General features: G+C 51.4%; 1 protein-coding gene across 2 annotated transcripts in view; it reads right to left on the bottom strand.

Moving 5' to 3' along the window:
- Positions 1–22,516, bottom strand: part of PPP2R2B (protein phosphatase 2 regulatory subunit Bbeta) — a 55,876-nt gene extending 33,360 nt beyond the window's left edge. The window contains exons 1-2 of one of the 2 annotated variants that reach the window (XM_039701698.1): positions 22,488–22,516; positions 22,272–22,349 (exon numbers count right to left, since the gene is read on the bottom strand). In XM_039701698.1, the coding sequence (XP_039557632.1) occupies positions 22,272–22,349; positions 22,488–22,497 (88 nt within the window). In that variant the 5' untranslated portion in view covers positions 22,498–22,516. Of the gene's footprint in view, positions 1–5,247; positions 5,438–22,271; positions 22,350–22,487 lie in introns of those variants that run through there. The other variant, XM_039701699.1, reaches the window with a different exon arrangement.
- Positions 22,517–23,686: the final 1,170 nt, after the last annotated feature.

Consider the following 23,686-nt stretch of genomic DNA (forward strand, 5'->3'; position numbering starts at 1 on the left):
GGCTTTGGCAAAGCCCTGCAGACTCCTGTTCCCAGGAGCAGCCACAGGAGCAGTCTGCTGGGTCAGATGAGGAGCACATCCCACCCAGGGTCCTGTCTCCAACAGACAACAGGTGATGCACAAACAGCAACCGTGCAACGTTCCCACTAATATCTCCTACCCTCTGCAGTGCTCAGCTCGGGGCTCATCAACCAGAGGTGGTCTCTCTACATTTAGTAAATCCTGACCACTCCACCAAGGCCCTCAATTCCATTTCAAAACCTGATGACAGGGCTGTCCTGGCTGGCACCCCAAGGATCACCTGCAAGCACCCACAGCACAGCTCGGGGTCCTGGGCTGGAGGGCCTGACCAGCACTGGGTTCTGACCTGCTGCAGCTGGTCCCCAGAACACGCAGACCCCACAGCAACAGGGACCAGGGTCACTCCAGGCTGTAAGGCCAGAGCCCTCTGCGTGCTCTTGGTGCCTGCAGGGAGGGACCCAGCTTTCCCCAGCACTGGAGAGGCAACAGCTTGGTTCTTGCACAGAACTGAGGAGACAGACAGATGCAAGCCAGCACCAGTGACCAGGCACCTCCTCACAGTCCATCTGCAGTGGGTCAGTCTCATCATTACCTGCTCCCAGTCCTCTCAGTAATCTCTAGATTACAGAGCCCCTAGGCACATCTATTCCCTCATTAATCTGGAGATTAAAGCATCCCCAAATCGGCTTTGACGTAGAGCACTGCAAACACTTGAGTTATGCTGTGCTTCTGCAGCAATCCCAAATTACAGTACAGGATGGACCCACAGGTCTGTAGGTCCTTCCCACCTGGGGGAGGAACAGGAAGGGATGTCTAAACACAGTACATGTGCATAAAGAAAAAGCAGAAAGGATGTGACTGTTTTGTAACTGAGTACTCATGTGATAAAACAACTTCACAGAGGTTCCTGGATTAATTCAATCTCAACCCAGATGATCTCCAAACAACAACTTGCATCGTTTGCAACAACAGAAATACCCAACAGCTCTTGCCCTAACCCCTCACTGGGAAATGCTTCACTTGGTGCTTTCCTGGAGACCACATGCAGATTTTTAAAAAAGCAACCGCCGTACACAGAGAGCTGGAGGTAAACTTCTCTGGCATCAGGGCAGGGAGGCACTGGCATCAGGGCTCTTCCTGCAGCACGATGGCAGGGCAGGGACACAGGCAGGATGGGAATGACTGAGATGCTGACAGAGAGTTACAGAGGGCGTAACAAGATTAAAGCAGGAAAAGGAAATATAGGCTTAGTGATAGATTTCACAACAGCAAAACCTACTCCATTTGGGAAACACTCCCCCAGGAGATTAAAGACTTGCAGGGGCATTAGCCAGACCCAGGGAAGGGGTGCAGGGAGCAGCCATGCAGTGGCCCAGGAGTGGCTGCAAGGTGCATGACTGTCCTGCCCAGCAGGGTCAGCCCTGGCACATCCCCAGGGCTGTGCAGCTCCAGCAGGGTCAGGCCTGGCACGTCCCCAGGGCCGTACAGCTCCAGCAGGGTCAGCCCTGGCACATCCCCAGGGCCATGCAGCTCCAGCAGGGTCAGCCCCGTGCCTGCAGGGGAGCAGGTCCCTTGGCAGAGCCATTGGGAAACACAGACGTCCCTCAGGGGATGCCAGGATGGTCCCCCATAGCAGCCCCACACCACGGCCATGGGACGTGAGTACTCCCAAGGATCCTGCTCCAACAGCACAACCACCTGGCCATGGCCCCTCCCCAGGAAGCCCAGGTGAGACCACTACTCCTCCTCCCATTGCCATGCTGAAATCATGGCTGCCAGGGTGGGACCATGCCGGTGCTGCCCACGGCCACTGCTGGGCCTGGGACGGGTGCACTGTGCCCGTGGCCAAAGCACACCTCAAAATGCACACCCCACTCAGAGACTCCTGCCAGTGCCTCCCCAGAGCAGGTCCCGGGGGTGCAGGCACCCCTCACGCCCTGGAAGAGTTCCTGCCTGTGGCACCACGCTGGCAGGAAGGGCCATGTCTCAGTGTCTCCACACCTCCACGTGAAGGGTGACTGCCACAGCTGTTGTGGGGCCAGGGCCTGTGGACTCTCCACACCAAGCCCAGGACATCCAGCCACAAAGGAGGGAGCAGGGATAGGGCTGCAGAGGTGAATTCCATTCCAGCAGCCAGGTGCCCGTGAGAAGCTGGGCTGGGCTCCTGGCTGAGCTCACAGATGGGGACAGGACAGGCAGGGCCAGCTCGGCCCTGGCCCACCCAGCCCTGCCACCAGAACCCCCAGCCCCAGGAGGATCACGGCCCCCAGGCCAGCCTGGTGCTCAGCACCCCTCCCTCATCAGAGGACACCTGCAGCAGGGCAGATGTGCACAGGCATGGAGAACCAACACGAGGCACTGTCCCACTGGGATGAACCACGACTGAGCTCCTGTCCCCCCTGAACCTGCTGAGCACAGGGCTGGGCAGGGCTCAGGGCAGGGCTCACTGAAAGGGTCATTCATGCCATTCCTCTCTTGTCTGGAGGTATTTACCCAGCTGCCAGCCACTGCAAGGACTCTGAGAATGCCAGGTGAACAGCACTGCTGCACAAAACAGGAGACACCACAGCTGGAGCCCAGAGGAGACAGGTGTTTTGGGTCCAGATGTTGAAATGGGCCAGCTTGGGGCAGGGGACATGAAGGACCCTTAAGGACACATCTCCAACAAGCACATCTAAAAGTGGAAGCTGCTCCAATGGTTGTATTCAAATGTCTCAATTTGTCCTACTTTTCTCTGGGCACTCAGCAGAATTGCCAATGAAGACAGACTTAAGCAAAACAAGAACAAATCAAGCACATTTTCTGGACATTTTTCATGTGAGATCTGCCATTCTGCAGCAGTGCTCTGAGATCTGAGCTGGCATTGCCCCGGAACGCACTCGCCCTGCTCCCTGTGCCCGGCAGACCCTGTGACACAGCTGGGGACACGGGCTGCACCTCAGCACCTCCCTGGCAACCCGAGTCCAACCAGTACAAGGGCCCCGTTTCTTCTCAGCAATACTCTGAGCTGCACGAGAACAAGGCATTCAAACGTGCACTTGTGAAATACCATCCTCACCCCACATTTGCATGAAAATACCAGACCTATTTAAGTGACAACGACACTTCACTAAAGCAAATTACATAACCGGCTATTTCCCTCAGCTGACACACCAGAGACACCTTCATTTCCAAAGCAAGTCTGCACTTGCTGCACAGCATTTGGAAGGATTTTCTTCTTTTTAAACCAGATACCACTGCGTTTTAGGCGTATGCTGCTTTCACATGTAGAAAAAATAAAACTGAAAATTTTTATCTTAGCAGAATCTACCATTTCAAAGTGCAGTCAGCCTCCCTGTAGCAGAACCACTGCATAGAGTAAGGACAGCACGAAGGGAATAAAAACTCCCGGCTGATACACAGCCATTAAATCCCCTCCTGTACTTCCCCTGCCCTGCCACCGCAGCAGGGATCACGCCGGCTGATTCGGTCATCTGCTGCACAAATGCCTCTGTCTGCTTCATTTCTGCCGAGAGGATTGCTATGGTTCCCTAGTACGACGCACAAGGTCCTTCCGAAAATGCCAGCATACAGCCAGAGATACAGACAGACTGGATCTTGCCACTGAAAATCCCCAGGCTCACCAGCAGAAATCACTGCGGGCTCATCTCAACCCTCCACCCCTTCCCACCAGGAAACCTGAGCTCTCAGCAGGTCACAACAAGGTAGCATAGCCTCATTTTATATTTGCTGGCTGTTGCAGCTGCCTTTTAGAATGCAGCAACGGCAAAATCATCCTTCAGAGAGCACAGCACATGGTGATGCGAGCCAGACAGCCGGGAGGTTTGGGAGCTCAGTCCCGCCCTGGCCACAGCACCCTCCTGGAAGCCCTGGCCCACACCACCCCTCTCAGCAGAAACGTGCTGTGGCCTCACGGGTCATCACTCAGCCCCAGGGCAGGTCTGCCCACCCAGCCCCACAGCACGTCCTGCTGACCCCAGCCCACAGCGTGGAACTCCCAGGCAGAGCAGCAGAGCCAGGGATGCCCAGGACAAGCCCTCCCCAGCACCTGGGGGCTGGCACGCTGAGCCCTCCCATTCCAGCTACACACAGGCAACACAAACAACCATTTCTTTGCTCATCAGGCATTCAAAGCTTTCCATTACTATATCAAGCCAAAGATTTTCCACTAGATAAACCCTCCTTTAGCCATGTGACAAAATTCCCAAAGTCTGGCTTCCTCTAAGTCTCATGAGGATGACACAGTAAGTGAAAGCCTCTTTGGCTACTAATTAAGCTACGAATAAGCCTGCTCAGTCTCTGGTATGGAGTCTGGTTTCTGAAGCCACATTGAAGGTGTCAGTGCTACCAGAAAGGGTGGGGGCTCCGTTTTGCTTTACATCAGCTGCACTTTCCTCCTGAAGCGAGAGAGCAAAGGGAGGTTGTGACAGAGCTGATGTGAAGTTGACAGCTCTTCAGCTATCAGGGAAGGTAGCAGAGGCAACAGCAGCTCCATCCCCATCCCTCCTTCACCCCTCGCTGCTGGAGCTGCCTTTGTGGTGGCTGCAGCAGCGTGTGCAGGCTGAGCTCATGTTCTGATGCCTGAACCGAACATGGCCACATCATCTTCCCTGCTCTTGAGCTATTATGGGAAACCACTTTCAAATGCACCATGAGCCTCGCCAGGGCTGTGACATTATCCATGTGCAACAGCCTTGGCATCTCCTTGCATCGGCAACGCACCAGTCAGGATGCACTTCACTACACCTTCCCGAAGCGGCTCGTAGTGAAAATAACCCCGAAACAACTGCTCCATTGACGAGATCTGCGCCAGCGTTTGCCGTATTCCCGCACCCAGAGCGCGGCTTCAGCCACCTGCAGCACCGCGAACGCCCTCAGGGGCCGAGGGAGCGGATCCGGGGCCGCGGCCGCCGCCCGCATCGCTCCGGCTGCGGGGGCTCCGCATCGCTCCGGCCGCGGGCTCCGCTCCAGCGGGGAAGGGCTCGCGGGAGGGTCGGGACCCCCTTTCTCCCGGGGCGGAGGAGCGAAGGCGCGGAGCTCCTGGAGGGCCCGGCGGGGCTGCGTCCCGAGCGCTGCCGCGGCGCCTCTCGCTCGGTGCCCGGCTCCGCCGAGGGACCGGCCCGGCCCGGGAGCCCACCCGGCGGCACCCGGCGCTGCGGGCGGGCCGGGGGCTGCGGGGCGGCCGCACCTGCTGCGGGCGGGCCGGGGGCTGCGGGCCGCGCTCACCTTCCGTGGCATAGCTGTGGTCTCGCAGGAAACTGCTGCTGATCTTGCGGGTCTCAGCGTCCTCCTCCATTGACGGCGGGCAGGCGGGCGCGGGGCGTCAGCAGCCGCAGCCGCGGATCCATCATCCCCCCCCGCGCCCTGCTCCGCGGCGGCGGCCGCCAAATGCGGCGGGGGGGGCGCAGGGGCGGCGGTGCCCGGTGGCTCCTCCCATACGGCACCGACCGGCACCGCGCGGGCGGGCGGAGCGCGGCGCGGCCCCGGCCCCAGCCCCTGTCCCAGCCCCAGCGCCATCCCCGGCCCCGGCCCCAACCCCGGCTCCGATGACGGTCCTGCTCGGAGACGCACCTGCCCCAGGAACGCTCCCGCCCGGGGATGCTCCCACCCCGGGAGTGGCTCCTGCCCGGGGGATGCTCCCACCCTGGGACAGGCTCCTGCCCAGGGATTCTACCACCCCAGGAGAGGCTCCTGCCCGGGGATGTTGCTGCCCCGGGCCGCTCCTGTCGCGGGGTGCTGGCATACCTGGTGACGCACCTGCCCCGGGGACGCTGCTGACCGGGGATTGCTCCTTCCTGCCCGGGGCGTCACTGCCTCTGCTGGACCCCTGCGCATGGGGAAGCTCCTGCAGTCGTCAGGCAGAAGGACTGCAGCTCCCTGACCTGCCCGCCCAAACACAAGACCCCAGGCGAGGCTGGCAGCAGACCCTTTTTGGCAGAGCCAGAGCATGCGAGCGCTGGCAGTCCCGGGACAGGGGATGCAGTGGGGGCCGTGGAGGCCATGCCAGCAGTGCTAAGGAGGTGTGTGCCCACGGGCAGGTGGTCCAGGCTCACCCTGTCTTGGCTTTGGAAGGGGATGGGAATGGTCAGTGACTCATGACCCCAGCCACGCAGCAAAGCACACCCTGGGCAGCAGTGAGAGGACAGCCACTACTCCCCACTCTTACCTCTGACCCACAGTGTCCCTTCTGCCCCCTCCTCCACTGCTCAGGCAGCTGCTGAAGGGAAACGGGTGCACAGACCCAGCCGGGGTCTGACCCGGGGCTGCACCCCACTGCTCCCCACTGCTGTCAAGACCCACCTCAGCACTGTCCTGGTTCACTCTGCACAGGAACATCATCGGTGCTGGGCACTGGCCGGGTGCAGCAGGGAGCTGGCACATGTGGGCACAGGCCTGTGGCACCTTCCTACTGTGTGCCCACCCTCCCAGCACCCCTCGAGACCCCCACTCCATGGAGGAACTGCAGAGCCATGGCACAGGAGCTGCTTGACAGCCCAGGGCCACCTCAGCAGGGAATGTAATTGTTACTGGAACAGGAGGATGCAGAGGGAATGGACAAAGATGGTGGATAACATTGTAAACACAGTGGTGCACTGCAGCTTGATTTCCTCTCCCAACTGTAGTATCATAATTAAAATCTCATTGGGAAGGTGCAAGATTTATTATTATTCTGCTGAGATTCACTGCCTGCTTGGGGGCTGCTTATTCTAGGGGAAGCACAGGAGAGAGCACTTCTGAGCAAGAGGGCTCAAGGCCTCCAGTATGTCCAGTATGTACATCTTTTGGACAGCATGTCCCAGACCCGTGCTGCGCCCAGCACACCCCCACAGCAGCACACCCAGCACACCCCCACAGCAGCACACCAGTGCTGCACAGCCACAGCAGCACCCCAGCACACCCAGTACACCCCACAGCAGCACACCAGTGCTGCACAGCCACAGCAGCACCCCCAGAACACCCAGCACAGCAGTACACCCCACAGCAGCACACCAGTGCTGCACAAGCACAGCACATCCCTTGGAGGAGTGTGCAGACACTCTCAGACGAGAGGCAAGAGAGGGAAAGCTTGCTCTACCCACTGTGACCTTATGAGGAAAGGTGAATTCCCAGGCCCACAGCTGCCTGCCTCCCCAGGATGTTTTCTGACACGCTGTCACATAGAGGCTGATACAAGACATTGTAAAACTGCACCTTGGAGAACTCTGGCACTTACTCGTGTGCATATATAACTTCAGGATTTGTCAGTCAACCACATCATGTCACAGGCCACTCATTAATACAGGGATTACTAATGTGACAAGCCAGAAGCATTCATCAGACAGGCATAAGCATGGAAGTCTCCGTGCCCCAGCCTTCACTGAATTATACTAGGATGTGATTTACTTGCTATAATCACCAGGCACATGTTTAAGTCAAGAAAACACCTTGTATTTGAGGCTGAGGTTGCTCTTGGCTGCAGTGGGTGGGAGCCACAGGCTAGTCTGAATTCAGTCCCTGTGGAAAGGCACAGGACCTGGCCATGGCTTTGCAGCACAGCACATTTATGCTGACCAAAGCTCTCCTGCAGGCCAAACACAGCCACAGCACTAACATCATGCTTTAGAAATAATTTTTATGTTGCTGGCAGCTTCTCGTGCGTGCAACATCCCAGGGGAGCAGACCCCAGCACACCCCAGGACTGGAAGTGCTGCTGGCTCTGCAGGCAGCTGGCTCCTCTGTCTGTGGGGTCTCCCGAGGGAAGGACACGGACCCCGCAGGAAAAGAGAGATGGAGAAAGATTGAAACTGCACCACAACACTGTCCCCAGGAAATCCCTCTCTGTCTACAAGCTACACTCACCTGCAGGTGTCCTGTAAAAGGCAAGAGCAGCTTCAGACAAGAAAAATAAAGACAGATTTTGAATAAGAAATTGTTACCACATTACCTCCTCCCACCAGATCCCAGATGCCAAACCTCAGGCCAAAGGCAATGCCCAGCTGTGTAACAAGCCCCTGCAATGCCTGGGAATATCATAAACACAACCAGGGACCTCTTTCCCTTCCTTTTCAGTAGACACCATCTTCAGTGTCTTTTCATTTTAACAAGTGCCAAGGCCCTTCTCCTTAAGTAGCAAAAATCATTCCCCCGTTGTGCATGAACTATACTTACGTATTCATAAGTTCTGCAAAGTTTTCCAGTGCACTGTATCATTTAAACAGATCCAGAAGTTACCTGTTTGTTATGCAACACGCGTAGGAGCTGCATCATGAAATCCATTTATTCTCAGCTTTTTAAAATCCAGGAACAAGCCTTTACAATAACTAAAAGCATTAGCTGTCCTAAGCAGGAATCCATTTGCAGATTAAATTTGCCAAAGGTCGGCTTGTAGCTGTCACAGTTTCCCAAACCCCCAGGTGTCTGCCATGTTCTGTACTTTGACATCTCCTGAAGAGCCAGGACACTTTCCACTCCAATGATTTTTGCTTCAATTAGAGAGGCTGAAGAGTTCCATGCTCAGCTTTCTGTGGGATCTGAACAGTGTGTGAAGAATAATTGAATCAAACTTCCAATTTTATGCTCAGTACAGGACTTCCTTCACAGCGTTTATTTTACTCTCCCATCCATGAGCACTCAATCTATTTTCCTAATTGCTCTTTGAACAATACCCTCATCGTTTAAGCATTACATACAGATAACAAAATTTCCTTTAAACTTGTAAGAATTATTTCTGTTGGTTAACTGGGCTCAGTGCCCTCAGTGGGGCACCAGCTGGTGGACAGAGCCAGAGGTCAGCCTGTGTGTAGAAGCACTGGTGACAGCACCTGCCCATGGCACAGGGGACAGGCTGGCAGTGAGAGCCCCAGGGCCCTGTGCTCTGCCTGCCACAGGTCTGTGAGCAGCACAGTGACCTGGAGCTGCACGTAGACACTGCTTCCCCTCTCTGTCCCTTCCCCTGGGTGGGACAGGGAACTGCTCCTGGAAGCGGACATGCTCTCACTCTGCAGCATCTCAGCTGGGAATGCCTACAACCCCACATGTTAATAACTTCACTAGCCCCTGTGCACCCTCTGCTGTCCTCTGGAGCCCAACCTTTGTGCTCCTGCAGTGCTGGAGCTGGAAATCACAGAGCTGACTGTGATTTCACTGCACTAAGTCAATCTGGTTTTCACATTTTCTCCTGTGTAAGTCACATAAGAAGCTGGGGAAGCCCACATCTGTGATGAAGTCCCGATCATATGAACCTTAATTAGCATGACTTGAGGGAGGCAAATAATTTACCAGATTAAACCAAGATCAAGAAAACTGAGAAGCCAGGTTGCATGCAGAGGACAAGCTGCAGCCCTCTTCTTCCCATATGGTGAAGAACAAGAGTTGGGACCTCGGGGCAGAAAAGGGAAGAATCAGTTCATTGAATGCAAAGCAGGTGAAGACTTCTGCTCCCCAAAGGTCAAATGATAAATTGATCTCCTTGGCCTTGACCCCTGCGGTGCTGTTACAGGTGCTGGTACAAGCTGTACATGATTAACAGCGTGCCAGTAACGAGCACTGCACACACCCAGCCTGGCTCGGGGAGCAGCTGCTCCCCAAGGGCTTTCCCTCCTGCCTGCACTTACACCAACCAGCTTCTGCTGCATTTTAGCAGCTTTCTTCAGATGCAGTCTTCCCATACTGAGCACTTTATGCCAGGCTTTAGAAAAGCCCAGACATCTTCCTGCTCCTCAGATTTCTGCTATAATGCAACAGCTGCACAGCAACAATATAATGCACCTGTGCAACAGCAACATAAACATGGTCCAGGAAAAACTTCCTATGAATTATTTCTTATTCTATTCTACAGATGATCCAGCCATAACATACTTATTACCTCTACATCATTACTAAGTTATACTATTGCTAAATACACTGCAGAACACATACAATATGCCAGGAATGGAATGAGGCACAGAATATTTCATGAGGGTCTGAGACATCAATGTCTTTTAAAGGATACAGTGTGAACAGTTTGTCACATGTTCCTCACATCAGAGATATAATTAGCTTAAATACTTACACAGTAAATAGGATTTGCCACTTCTGCAGATTAAGGCCACATGCTCCAGCACTGGAGCATCTGAGCCAGTGTAGCACAGTCTACGCTAAGGAAGAAGTTTTTTCTTGAAAACAGCTACTCTGAGCCACGCTGCAGTCGAGGCTTGTCCATGCTGGTGTTTTGTCTGCTCCTCTGGGTTTGGGTTTTACCTGGAGGAACAAACTCCACCACAGGTGATAGTGGAAGGCCAAAAAGACATTGGCTGGGTGTCTGGAGTGCAGCACATTGCAGGGCACGGGTTCAGGTCTCCTGGGAGCCCTGGGCACCCAGCACAGCCCAGGTACCAGCAGTGCTGCAGCAAAACAGAGCTGGGCTGAGGGGATACAAGGGGACATTGCTCACGAGAGAACCAGAGAGGAAGTCTCAGGCTGAATTACTAAATCGAGCACAGAATGCAGAAATAAAGGCAGTGTTTTGCTTCTTGGATTTTCCTGTTTTATGTTCAGTTGGGGAAGAAAATCAATGTGTTAATTTGACTATTTCATATGGAAATACAGCTCTCAAAATGTTTTTATTAGGTTGGGTCACCCTGTGGGAGGGAATATGTGAACTCACACGTGCACTTGAGTGGAACAGCTACAGCTGGCTGCACACCCAGCCCCTCCACCAGCCACAGCCCAGCCAGACCCTCCCCATGGCATCAGGGCAGTGCCTTCCCCAGGCTGAGCCTCCTAACATATCAGGCACCAGGACAAAGGAAAAACCAGCTCCACAGGGCAAAGATGGCAGTCACACCCCACAGCAACAAAAACAAACAAACAAAAAACCCTGTAACCATTACACAAACAACAATCTGCAAACTGTTAATCCATCAGCTGATGATCAGAAGAACCAACAAAAGAGAAACAGGGATCAATCATCTGAGTACTGAAAAAGCAAACTTTGTCATGTAATGTATTTACATTGGACATTCAGACGATTCCCCACATACCCTGGGGTATTATTTGCAAGAATGACTATTTAACATTTATTCTGTTAAATTAGCAATTAATATGCAAAATTTCATATGGCCTCAAAGGTGGATTTTATTTGAAAGAATGTTCACCAATGAAACACCAACACATCCAGGTCACTGTGAATTGTAGTTCCTAAACTGCAATTACTTCACAGCCTTCAGTTAATTGAATATGTCCCACATCAAAAAGTAGTGAAACCATGCTATAAATAAAAATAGGGCTGCCCAAGTCTTGAAACACAAACACAGTAAGTTTCAGAGCACTGGGGACCTGAGGCTGGGTTTACTATCTTATAAAAATCATTCTGCTTGTTCTCAGATGTCACCAGCAGCAGCAGCAGAGTGAAGCCCACACAGACACAGCCTGGCCAGCCTCACAAAATGGAAAGCAAGAAGGCTAATCAGTCAGAGTGAACTCCCCAAAGGAAAGAAAACTGTGTGTCTGGCAGAGCAGCACTCCTGACCTGCACAGGGATTAGCTGAAGTTCCACAACTGTCAGAAGGATGGATGGTGACCCAAAATCAGCCTGGTGGAAAGTGCAAAATGGGATACAGCAAAATACAGCTGCTGCTGCAATGCTGAGAGCTGGGGAACCAAGAGAGCCTGTCAGGAGTGATCAACTCACCTGCTGTTTCCACATTAACAGGAATTTGTCAATTTTTAGTGGCATTTCACAAAGCAACAGCCAACATGAGCGAAGGGCCTGCCCCAGTAACCGTGCTCCCCCCGCGGTGCCCTGGCAGCACCCCAGGACCAACCAGCCTGGAACCCAGCAAGGCACGGGACAGCCAGCCTGGCTCATGCGTGCTCTGGTTAGCCCAGAACGTATTCCAAGCATGAAACTATTCCGGTATTTTCTGGGGGAAATAACAAGGGGTCGTCACAACGTCTCTGATTCCCTGTGGTGTCTGTGGCCCAGGAGCAGGGCACTGAGGGGGCACCGAGCCTGCAGCACCCGGGCAAGGCTGGAGCACGGCTGGAGGCTCCAGGGAGGCTGCAGGGAGGCTGCAGGGAGGCTGCCCTGCTCTCCCCTCACAGCCTCACTTGCCATTATACAGTACATTACAGCAGATCCTCCCACAAAACACAGACCCCAAGAAGGGAACGTGCCAGCTTAAACTCAGTTTGTGTTCGAAGCTCATGCATTGCCAGAGGGTCAGGCAGTGTTACACTGATCCTGTTCAATGTTTCTTATGTGCACATGGTGCTAAATCCAGTTACGTGCACTACTCCTCTGTGACTCAGAGCCACAAATGGGGAGCGGCCAACGACAGCAACCGGAGCAGCTCCAGCCTTTCAGCTCCAGCTCTGCCCTGCCCAGCCCTGCCCTCCACCTCACCCCAGGTCAGCCATTCATTCTCTGGGATCACCTGAAATTCAGCATTCCAGTGTGCCCCATCATTCCTGGGGTCCTCCAGGTGTCTCCAGGAAAAAACGGCAGCTTGGGAAAGGTGGCACTGGGGCTGGCCCAGGTCCCCATCCCTGGGAAGGTGCTGGGACCTGCTGGTCCCCTCCCAGGTAGCAGAAGGGGCTGCTTCATCACAAAACTGAAATATACCTCCTTTTTGAATTCCCAGTGCAAGGGGCAGCTTTGGGGAGCCCTGCCTGGCACTGCCAGCCTCCCACTGCTTCCAGGAAAACTGACCTCCTTCCTGCAGGCTCCTCTTCAGCCACGGAGCAGGGACAGCTCCCAGGAACAGCCGTGGCTGCAGGGAGAGAAACTTTCTCTTTGTGTGGTACTTGTTTACACTGATGCCCACTTTTGGAGATCTCCAGCAGGGAAGACGGGATGATAGTGTCGCACGAGGACAGAAATGGGCTGGAAGAACACTGCACTGGCAGGGTGAATATAGAGGATGGCCCAGGACATCAGCCAGGTCTAGGCTTTCCTTACACTAAGGAAAACATAACATAACAAAACATAAACATAAACAAAGCATAAAACCAATTGTGCTACCTAAGAATCTTCGTGAAGTACAGCTTAGGGGAGGGGAAAAAGAAAAACAAGAGACACCCGGGGAGCCTTAAAAGTTTGCCCGAGTTCTCAGAATGCCAATGCTGTAAAACTAATATTTGTATGCCACTAATATCTACATGTAATCTACCTCATGTCATTTGAAAAAATAAACCTGGAAAACTGTTACTTAATAAAAGATATCACGTCTTATTAACGTTCATATAGTAATTATGAAAATCACATATCCATCTGTTACGCAGTCAGCAAACAAGACAAACGACTGTGTTATGTTAAACAGATTATAAAATGCCTGGGGGCAGGAGATCTAATAGCCCCGACCCAGCCATGAATCAAGCAGCAACACAGGCTCCAGCACACTGGAACACACTCGTGCCTCTCCCAAGGCTTTTTCCTGAATTACATATAACAACATCAGCAATGAGGTCAGTATGACATTAGGCATAGAAGTCTACATTGAAATGTGATGATGTAATCATTACGATTTTATTGTCCTTTAAAAAAATTACTTCCTAAAACAGACAACTACTCCCAGGAAGATGAGAGTGGAACAATATGCAAAGTAACATTAAATCCAATTGCCCTCGTAAACACGGGAATACAGCTACTTTAATCCAATTGAAGAAACAAAACTGCTTCTATTCCTGTTATGTTTGTGAGTGATTTCTGAACACTGAAAGGGAGAAACATCCGTGGATGAAGAGTAATTGAATCGTTAGCATGAGCGCTGCCAATCCAGCCGTGTGCTCTGTGGACACCCAGTGCAGTCCCTGGAATGCTGCACACCCACCCTTCACACCCAGCCCATGCAGCCACTGGTGCCAGCTTGTGGCAGCCTCACCTTGAGGGCTGACTCAGATCTTGTGCTCATTACAAGGAGGCAGCTGTATCTCACAGGAGGTCACACATATTAGCAACTCCCTGCCTCTGCCAGCAGCACGCAGAGCACTGCCACAGCAGCATGTCCTGGGCAGAAGGCAGAGCTCCCTGCTCCCCCACACGGACCACAGGCACCTCTGGCATCTCCTGCTTCCCCAGCTCGACCCCAGCACCTCCCACACTTAGCTGTCTCAGCCCTTCCACTCCAACCTGCCTTAACTTACAAGGAAAATCACCTTTCATCCTGCTGACTGCAGTCTATTTTAGACCTATCCACCACCAGCATACACATCTTTTGCCAAGGGGCTTTGATAAAGATGCTCTGGTTCTTGATTTCCTGAGACCCAAATTTATGGGAACAGAATGTCAAAGATGTAACAGCAAGGTTCCCCTCACTCCTGCCCTCCAAAAATGGGTGTCAGAAAAATATGGGCATGACAGTCCATCAAAAACATTCTCTGTGGCCTTCACAGACTCAGATGTGAAAATTCATCAGTGTGAATTTTATGGCTTTTAAGTTTCAACAACATGGGGATTGAGGTCAAGCACAGCAAACCTGAAATATCTTTCCTCTCAAGGACAACTACCCTTGAGAAATTACAAAGCCAGCACAAAAAGGAGAAGGAGATTTCAGAGCAGCCCAAGCAGCAGGGGACTGTAATTCTGCAGGCAATGCCTTTGCTGTGCACGTGCTCACAGTCAGGACACAGAACCCTCAGGAAAACATGGGGAACTGTTTGCCTTCAGGAAGGCACAGGACACCCCTGGCAGCACACAACAGCCCTGGGCAAGCCCTGCTTACCCCACATGGGGCCAAGCCCTGCTTCTTGCTCTGCACCAGGTGTCCTAGGGCCAGGAATTGTCACTGCCATCCTTCATCTTGTGAAAATGAGCAACTCTTGACTTTCCCCAACCACGAGCTGCAGACCTTCAGGCTGGTAACTCTCCTGAAGTCCCCCCAGGGCCCCATCCTGGGGACACAGGCTGCCCCACCACGGGGAGCAGCAGTGCAGCCACAGCTCTCAGCCACACAAGCTCCCACTCTCCCCAAACCCCACAGCCATGATGGGGACTGGCTGTGCCCTGAGCTCACTGCCTGCCTCCTGAGCCTGCTGCCCAGCACCTCTGGCTCTGGCTCTGGACACAGAGCCCCCTCCCTCGGGATGCAGCCACCCCCTCCCCACGGAGCACAGGGAGCATGTCCCCCTGCCCACGTCCCCACGGGGCTGGTGCCTCTAGACCCCAAGCCCAGAGCTGGACTGGCCAAGCAAGTGCCTGGAGCAGTGGAGGACAGTGGCTCTGACAGCCAGACACACTCCCCATGCAGGGTCTTACAGCCCTGTTCCCAGAAGAAACCAAGCCAAAAGTTGCACTGTTGTGCAACGCTGCACAGAAAGTAAAATAGCAGCCAGCAGCACTGGAAACGGGCAGGGACAAAACTGCTGATGAAATCCACAGGAGCTGGTAAGAACTCACTAATGTAAGTGCTTAATTGTACTGCTGAGTGTGCAGTGCCAGGACAGGAGGTGGCCCGTGGCCGTGGTCAGCCAGCTGACCGCTCGAGAGCACACGCTGCAAGAGGAAGCACAGAAAACAGTGCTGAGCTGTATACTGGAAAATGTATTACTAAATGACATGAACTTGCATTTGAAAGGAACTGCTGATTGTGAATAAATCTGCCATATGGCTTTACAAAGCTGAGTGTTTATTTCCCAAATATAGCCAAATCAGCCTCTGACAGCCTGGTTTTCTTTTATAATCCATGTCAGAAAATTATTTAGAGTGTAGTATCAAGCACGGTTTGTGGAGTGACTGGTGTAACACAAGCAGTTCACAGGAAGAGCAGCATCTCATGTACAGCAAGTAGACCTGCACAGCTTCACCACAACAACATATTTAAGGAATTTCAGAGACCTTTTTGGGGACCTTGTTTTGCAAAGCTGCCTGCAGAGAAAAAAATGGTTAAATCTCAAACCATCAGGTTTTTAGTGTTTTCATTGGTCCCATGTGTGGCCCTGTGACCCTTCGTGTGGTGACCTGTGACAGTCCTGGGGGGGCTTGGTGGAGATGGCACCCAAAACCCAAGGGGCTGCAGGCTGTCGCTGGGTGTTTCCCATCTGGTCTGCCGAGCCAGGACAGCAGCTAAACACGTCTGTGGGTCTGACCTGAGCTGTGCCCGTGACTGTGGAAATGCAGCCCCTGATGCTGGGCAGAGTGGGCACCCTTGGGTCTGGCCCTGGGTAGGAGAATGGTTTCAGCAATTCCACCGATATACAAAGCTGAGTGTGGCACGGACAGCAGAGACAATTTCCCTGTTCCTTCCTGTTGGTAGGTCATCCTGACCACACCACACTCACCATCCTGCCTTCCCCACAAGTGCTCAAAACAACTCCATTTAAAGGCAGCCGCAGCCCGAGATCCGCTCTGAAGCTCAGCCCCCGCCAGCTGCTCTTCCCTCTCACTCTGAAGCATTTCCCTGCAACCTCCATCAGGTCCCTTCCGAGTGGGAGGGATGACAGAAGGCACCTTTGTGCTGATTTAAGCACTAACTAAATATAGACAACAGGGGAACGCTGGGAAGCTACAGCTGAACCCATCTGTAGTGAGGAAAACACAGTCACAGAATGGAAATATCTCCAGTGATATCTTGGAAATATGCTTATAATTCAGCTTATGCTTTTGTTGGAGCCGTTCGACATGGAAAATTGCAGGAAGTCTTAGCTCCAGGACGCCTGTAGAGGCCGATGGTCACACAGGAATTGGATCAGAGTGAGAGGAGTGGGGAGCAGCATCCCGACACAAACCGGAGGAGAAGAAAAATAATGCTTTAAAATCCTCCAAGGCCAGGATGGAGCACTCACAACTAAAATTTTTGGGAAAAGAATCCCTGAGCGAAATTTCGTGTCATTAAAGCCGAGCGCTCGTCTCGCAGGTCAGCGCCGGTCGGGGCCACTCCGAGCATCCCCGCAGCGCTGTCAGACCGGGGGGGTCGGACCGGGGGGGTCGGACCGGAGGGGTCAGACCGGAGGGGTCAGACCGCTCAGGTGTATCTTTGGGCAGAACTCTGAGTCCCTGCCGTGTCCATCAGACATCTCCCCACAGGTGGAGTTTGTCTCCTGCAGACAAGTAATATCTAATTGGTTTTTTTAAGATAATATCTGCAGCTTTGAGGCCTGGAGACAGAGCTTCAGCACGGATCACACACAACACCCCCAGGGAGTAATTTAAGCAAACCACAAACATGTTGTGACCCCTTCCTGGCAGAGCTAATCGAGAGCCACCATTTCAACTGCATTTAGTCAAAACTTCCAATACTCCAACCTCAAAGACTGATAAAGCTCGATCTTAACTCAGTGCTCTCCTCCATCAGCCTTACACTAATGGCCTCTCTTCATGTAATTATAGACTATTAATTATACCAAACCACATCTGTATGCTTTCGCAATCACACCGTTCCTCTAATTCACACACCATCCTGTAGAATTAGGACTGCTGTAAACTTAATTTCTGTGGTTTTCCCTCCAGAGTCATAAGGACTTCCATCAAACTCACAGCTGCTGGTGTCTAATTAACTCAGGTTGGAACCATTGGAATGACTCACCAGGAAAATAAACCCACTTGTGGTCAACACAGCAAGAACAAAACTGACAATCTGGTAGTAAGTGTAATAGTCATCATAAAAACAAAGGCAAAGTCTCCAAACCAGGAAATGAATTATTTTAGGTTCACTCCAGGTGAAGGATTTTGTGTGATTTTGGCTCTCCTGCATGTGGACAGGGGTTTGCTCTGAGCCAGGACTGAGGGCAGCAGAGGAGCCTGTGGGCCCCCAGGCATCTGGTCCCTTCAGCACTCCATCCACCTCCAGGCTGGGGCAGGGACAGGAGCTTTGAGGCACGTTTGAAACAGTTCCCAAGCAGAACCTTCCTTCCAGTTGTTAACTGGCCTGTCCTACTGATCCCACTGAAACCTGACCACACTTTCTGTGGGTACCCATGGAGGAATCTGCTGGCTGGAACATATGAGGAAATAATTATTACTTTTTACATGCATCACTCAAAACTATTTAAAAGGCCAAAAGCCTAGCCTAGAGGCGCCCCTAAGGTAAAGAGCTTAGTTTTAAGGCACCTCTGGGTGAGCTTTCATCTTAAAGAGCCCTACAAAGCTAACCATCTAGCTTAAGGGCACCTTTGAGCTCAGCTTTAGTATCAGCTCTAACATACGTGACTGAACATCCTGGCTTTCATGTCACCTCCACTGGAACCTCCTAAAATGCTGGTTCAGAGCCTAGACACAAATTGAGAGATGTGAAAAACCAGAAAATTTTAAAAGGATTCGGAGAAAAAAAACCAGAGATCTACCTCAGGGCTACTGAAACACAGGCATCGCTCCACTCTGTGGAGCATTTGTGAGCCAGATTTACACAAATATTCTGGAAATTACACAAATATTCTGGAAATTATCATAACTTCCAAACAAGAAAAGAGGCAGGAGCTACTCAAGAGATGACAGAGGAGTTGCTGTGACTTGACAAGCAGCAGGGATCAGAATTCACCAGTGCTGTGTCCTGCGCCCTCGGGAGAGCTCCGGGGGCTGTGCCCTCCCCGGGGGTGCTGCAGGACAAGGGCTGAGTGTGCCCAGGGGCTCACAGTCCCTGCCCTGTGTCTCGGCAGCTGCAGCCCGGGCAGAGCCTCGGCGCGGGGCCAGCCGTTCTTCAGAGGCCCTGAAAGAAACATTCATTGCCAAACACATAATATTTACCCCACTGGGTTTTTTTAAGCTATTTATTAAACTGCCTTTTCAGGAGGCAGCTCTGACCTGGGCTCTCTTTTTGGTTTTGCTGATGAGTTAAGGTGGAACAGGGTCCTTTAAACTCTCCAGACCTCAGTTTTACCCCAAGTTTATCGTATGCACCTAATCATGGCCTACGAAAGAGTGCCGTACAAATTTCATTCTTTCTATATTGTTTGCTATGGAGAAGAATGAGTAGCACATCAGTGCGACATTTTTTCTTTAACTCTTTTTTTTTCCCTCAGTCCTGTCATATGACCTCCCTTAAAACAGCACACAGGTGTGCTTCTCCACTGAGTTACTCGTTCCCGTACAATAATCGAGAAGTGACTTGTTCAGGACATCTTAAGGAACTGTACCTTTGGATACAGTCAACGTGAAAACAAAATAAATCTTCAGGAAAATTCTCAAAGAAAGAAGTTAAGAGTCGGATATCTATTTGGATAATTTGATCTGCTTAGAACTTCAGAGAAACTGTAAAACAAAAAAGTTTATACTGTCTACTACAGCAACCCGAGCAGCTGTAATAACTTAGCCTGGAGTGTCATCGTCTGCTGCCAAGTGCTCCTTGCGTGCCCCTTTCATTCCACACCCTCAGCAACCAAACCGCCCTCCAGCGTTCACCTGGATTTTCCTCTTGGGTCAGGCTGGCAATTCAGTCGTGTTCACAGACTGATGGGTCTGCAGAAAACTGGGTGACAGGGTGGTGGTTTTCATCATTAACTGATTTTGTTTAGGGCAAAAGAGGAAAACCGCCGTGGTTCCACACGGGGAGCAGCAGTGCCGGGAATGTAAATCCCAGGGAGCTGTTTGGTGCCTGCGGGTGATCCGTAGCCCCGTCCGACAGCTCTCACACCGCGCCGCACGGGGATGAATCCGCAAGAACGGGCTCTCCACTGCGAGAGTCCCACGGCGGTCTCGGCAAACACACTCCCGCTACTTTGCATTCCTACCATGGCAATGCAAAGTTGAAACACTGCTGAGAACATTTCCTTTCCCCCAGATTGCTGCAGAGCCGTTTCGCCAAGACCTGGAACCACGCTCTGCCGGTCGGTGCCCGGGGGCGGGCGGAGCGCGGCAGGATCGTTCCGTTTCCTCGGGAATATCCGGATGCCTTTAAAGCCACATCTACAGACCACACGAGCCTGGAGCCGTGCAGCCCACGGCCGCAGCTCCCGCGGCTCGGCGTTTGCCGAGCGAGGGAGGCCCCGCCGCTCCGCGCCCGCCCGCGCCCCGCGTACCTTCCGCGTGGCAGCCGGCGGAGCGGAGCGCGCCCTGCGGCCCGAGCAGGTACGGGAGGTACCGCGACAAGCATTTCATCCTCCGCGCCGGCCCGAGCTAGGACACCGACCGACAGCGGCGGGGAGAGCGGCCCGCGGCCGGGGGAGGCCGGGCCGGCTGCTGGCGGAGCGGAGCGGAGCGCCCCGGCCCCGCTGCAGCCGCAGAGCCCCGGGCCGCCCCAGCCCCCGGAGCCGCCGCCGGGGCCGCACCGGGAGCGCATCCCGGGAGCGCATCCCCATCCCGGGAGCGCATCCCCATCCCGGGAGCGCATCCCCATCCCGGGAGCGCATCCCCATCCCGGGAGCAGCCGTGTCCTGACGCTGCCGCACGCCCGGAGCCCAGCGAGCCACCCCCGTGCCGCACCAGCCCCCAAGAGGTTTCACCTCTAAAGCTCGCGCTAATCCGTTTTCTACAGTAGACTCCTAAGAGTCAATCTATCAGAACAGGGCAAGATCTCTAAAACTTGTTTGCTTTTGGCAGTACTGAATGTAGTTGAAAGCACTGTGATATGACAATGGCAGTCAGAAACATCATGTACTTCACGTTTAACACTGAAATCAGTCTTTGAGCAGCTGAAAGATGTCTCAGGCCTCCCCTCTATGCACAAGGGAGCTCATTCATCCCCACAGTTGCTTTAGTTAAAGGATCCATTACACCCCGGGTTTCATCGGGACAAGTACCACGGACTGTGACACCATTCTCCAAGTCAAAGCAAGGAACAAGGAGAGAACAAAATTAGGTGGTTTATATAGATCTGTTTGTGTGGCTTCTGTGTGGTTAAGAGCACACAATTGCCACAAAATTAATGCAGAATTATAGTTGGCAATATTTGAAGCACCATTTGAAAGTCAGAATGACAGTCTGTTCTGCTGGAGGAGGTAGACTCTGCTACATTCAAAGACATAGAGCATTTTAATAATAGTAACATCTCTTCTCACCTGACCATACACAACTGTGTGCTTCCTAGTCACTAAAGAAATCACACTGTGCAAGTTCAGGATGCTTGGATATTACCAAGAGTTCTGAAAGTCAAAAATGTGTTGCAAAGACTAGCATAATAGTAGCTAGTTATGGATAAACTACAGATGAAGGTGAGGCATCTGTAATGCCACATTTATGACTTCATACACGTGTGCATTCACACACCAGCACAAGAACCAAAGCCCATCCCACATGGGATCACTTGTGTGAGCTTCCTCCTCATGGTCATTCTGTTTGTGCCTGTTCAGGTTGGATGCATAGCATCACCTTTTCATTACTAGATTTTAAGTATTATTCATCAGCCTTTACTGTTGTGTGAGCCCAGATTACCCCAAGAAAAAATTGCAGGAGTCCTTTCCTGCCATCTTGCCTCTGGGTTCATCCACTAAATCTCCAGTGGTAAAAAAAAAAAAAAAAAAAAAAAAAAAAAAAAAAAAGCAAAGCTTACAGCCCTCAGCTGATATGATAAGTGGTTACATTAAGAAAATAATAGAGAGCAAGAGAGGCAACCTAACATTTCATTAATCCTAAAGCAGCAAACAAGTACTCCTGATCAGTTACAATGATCTGCAGATTCTACAGTAAAAGCTCAAAACACCTGTAAATAATTTTAAAACCCAGAACAACAACAAAAAAATCAGTAAAAAATATTTTGCTTTAATAACTATGGTGGTATTTTTTTCTAGAGATTTAATATATTTTTAGATATTCTTCAGTGTTGTGCCCCACTGTAGTCTCTAGAGATTACAGACTGAAACCCTCTTCTGCAAAAGCAGCGTAACAGAAGTGCTGCTGAAGCAGGACAGGTGACAGTGCTCCAGGCAGAGCTGCCTTCCCACCAGGAGAAGTAGAGCTCTGCCCTCAGAAGCCTGGGCCAACTCAGTCCTCTTGGTCTCACAAGACTGCTTTTAAAATGTCATCACATTTCATGGACCACAACAAAATATAAGGAGAGTGTCTAATAACCCATCTCAGTTCCAGAATTGATTCTGGTAAAGGTTATAGTGGGAGAAGCTGTCTCATAATTCCATGAAAACTCTAAATAAAACACCTGAAAACCAAAAGAAAATCTATTTCAAAGCCTATTGATATGATTAAGCTATAATGCCTTCAAATGAATTCTTGGATCAATAGCTAATTTAAGAGGCCCATCTCTTTCAGATGCACAAGTACACAAAGAGAGCAGAAATCAAGGAGCGTGGCTTAGCTTGGTCCCAGCAGCTCCCAACAGCACACAAATGACCTCCCTGCACACCAGCTAGGCAAGATGTATGTGACAAGTTATTTTAGGTCACAGCAACAAAAGGAAAAATAAACTTACATTCTGTCACCCCAGCATCTGTAGTTCCTTTTACTTGACCGAAGCACCACAGCACATCCTGCATGAGACTGCCAAATCCTGCCAGGAAAACACATTCAGGAAGACACAATCACATTGGTACACAGCTTGTCCTTTTTAAAATGAACATACACGCACACACACGCACACACATGCACATACAAGTGCAATCTCTGCATGAAATGAATATCTGCTCACCTGGTGTCATCGTTCCACGCTAAGCGCAAAGCCAGCACTGCAGAGCCAAGGGCATCGTGCCTGCCTTATGAATCAGCCTCTGTTCTCCCGTGCCACGGCAGGGCTGTTGGGAAGCGGAGCCATCAGAGTCAGTCCCCTCCACATCACTGGCAGCAGCACAGGAGTCAGGAGGCCCTGTAGTCATGGTCTTTGTCACAGCCTCCCTCCGTCAGAATACTAATGCTCCCAGTCACGTCCAGCACAGTTAAAGAAGGAGTGAAACAGAAAAAAAGAACTGCTGCTACTACCACAAGAAATTTTTTTCACATTTGTGGTCAGTGCAGTTCTGAACTGCTTGGCAATGAACCTGAGCAGCATGGAGCTGCTTTACAATACATTATAACACTTTCCTCAAAATCTGCCTGCAATCACAAGTGCCTTATAGCTGCTTTAAAATGTTACTACAGACATTTCTATTGAAAGGCATATTATTAAGCTGTAGTGCTTTCAACTGTGTTTGCTGCTGCAGCATACTCTGTGTTAAGACTCTCTAAGAGAAATTAGGATTTCATCTACCAATGCTCCTTGTTTTCTTGACAGCTCAGCAGAATTTCTCTTTCTGTAACACAGTTTTCACTGTTCCACAAAAAAAAATTCACTGCCTCAAAGGACAACTTGTTTCCTTTCATCCTAGCACACATTTTATCTCAAAGAATTTCCAGGCATGAAGAAAGAAGGAAAATGGAGCCATGGGGACCAGTAAATTTCATCTCAGCTGTTTTACACACAGGTGAAATGTGTAACAGAAAATGTAGGTATTTCACAGTTGGCACGTGTGATATGGGCTCAGTCTGGGGTCATGCCATGGAGAACAGACCTGTTACTTCTCTACAAAAGTAAAAGAAAACATGGGGCTGGGAGACAATGTCCAGTAGGGGATATGACCAAGTTGTATGGACTATGCTGTAGCCTAACTGGATGTCTGTGTGAGATTTCTGTCTGATTTTATTTAGATTTTTGTATATTAATACAGGTATATATCAAAAGTAATGTAATCATCTGGAATGCATAATAGGTACAAAGTCAAGAGTGAGCTTTATTGGATTATTCAAACCAAATACAAGGAAAAGATGGAGCTTTAAGGGTATGAAAGGGGGCCCTCTTTTTGTATGTTGGAGATGGGTGATTTAAAGGAAATTGTTGTGTTTTTTAAGGTTTAT

This window comes from Passer montanus, unplaced genomic scaffold (genome assembly GCF_014805655.1).
Source record: "Passer montanus isolate IOZ18808 unplaced genomic scaffold, ASM1480565v1 scaffold15, whole genome shotgun sequence".
NCBI classification, from domain to species: Eukaryota; Metazoa; Chordata; class Aves; order Passeriformes; family Passeridae; genus Passer; species Passer montanus.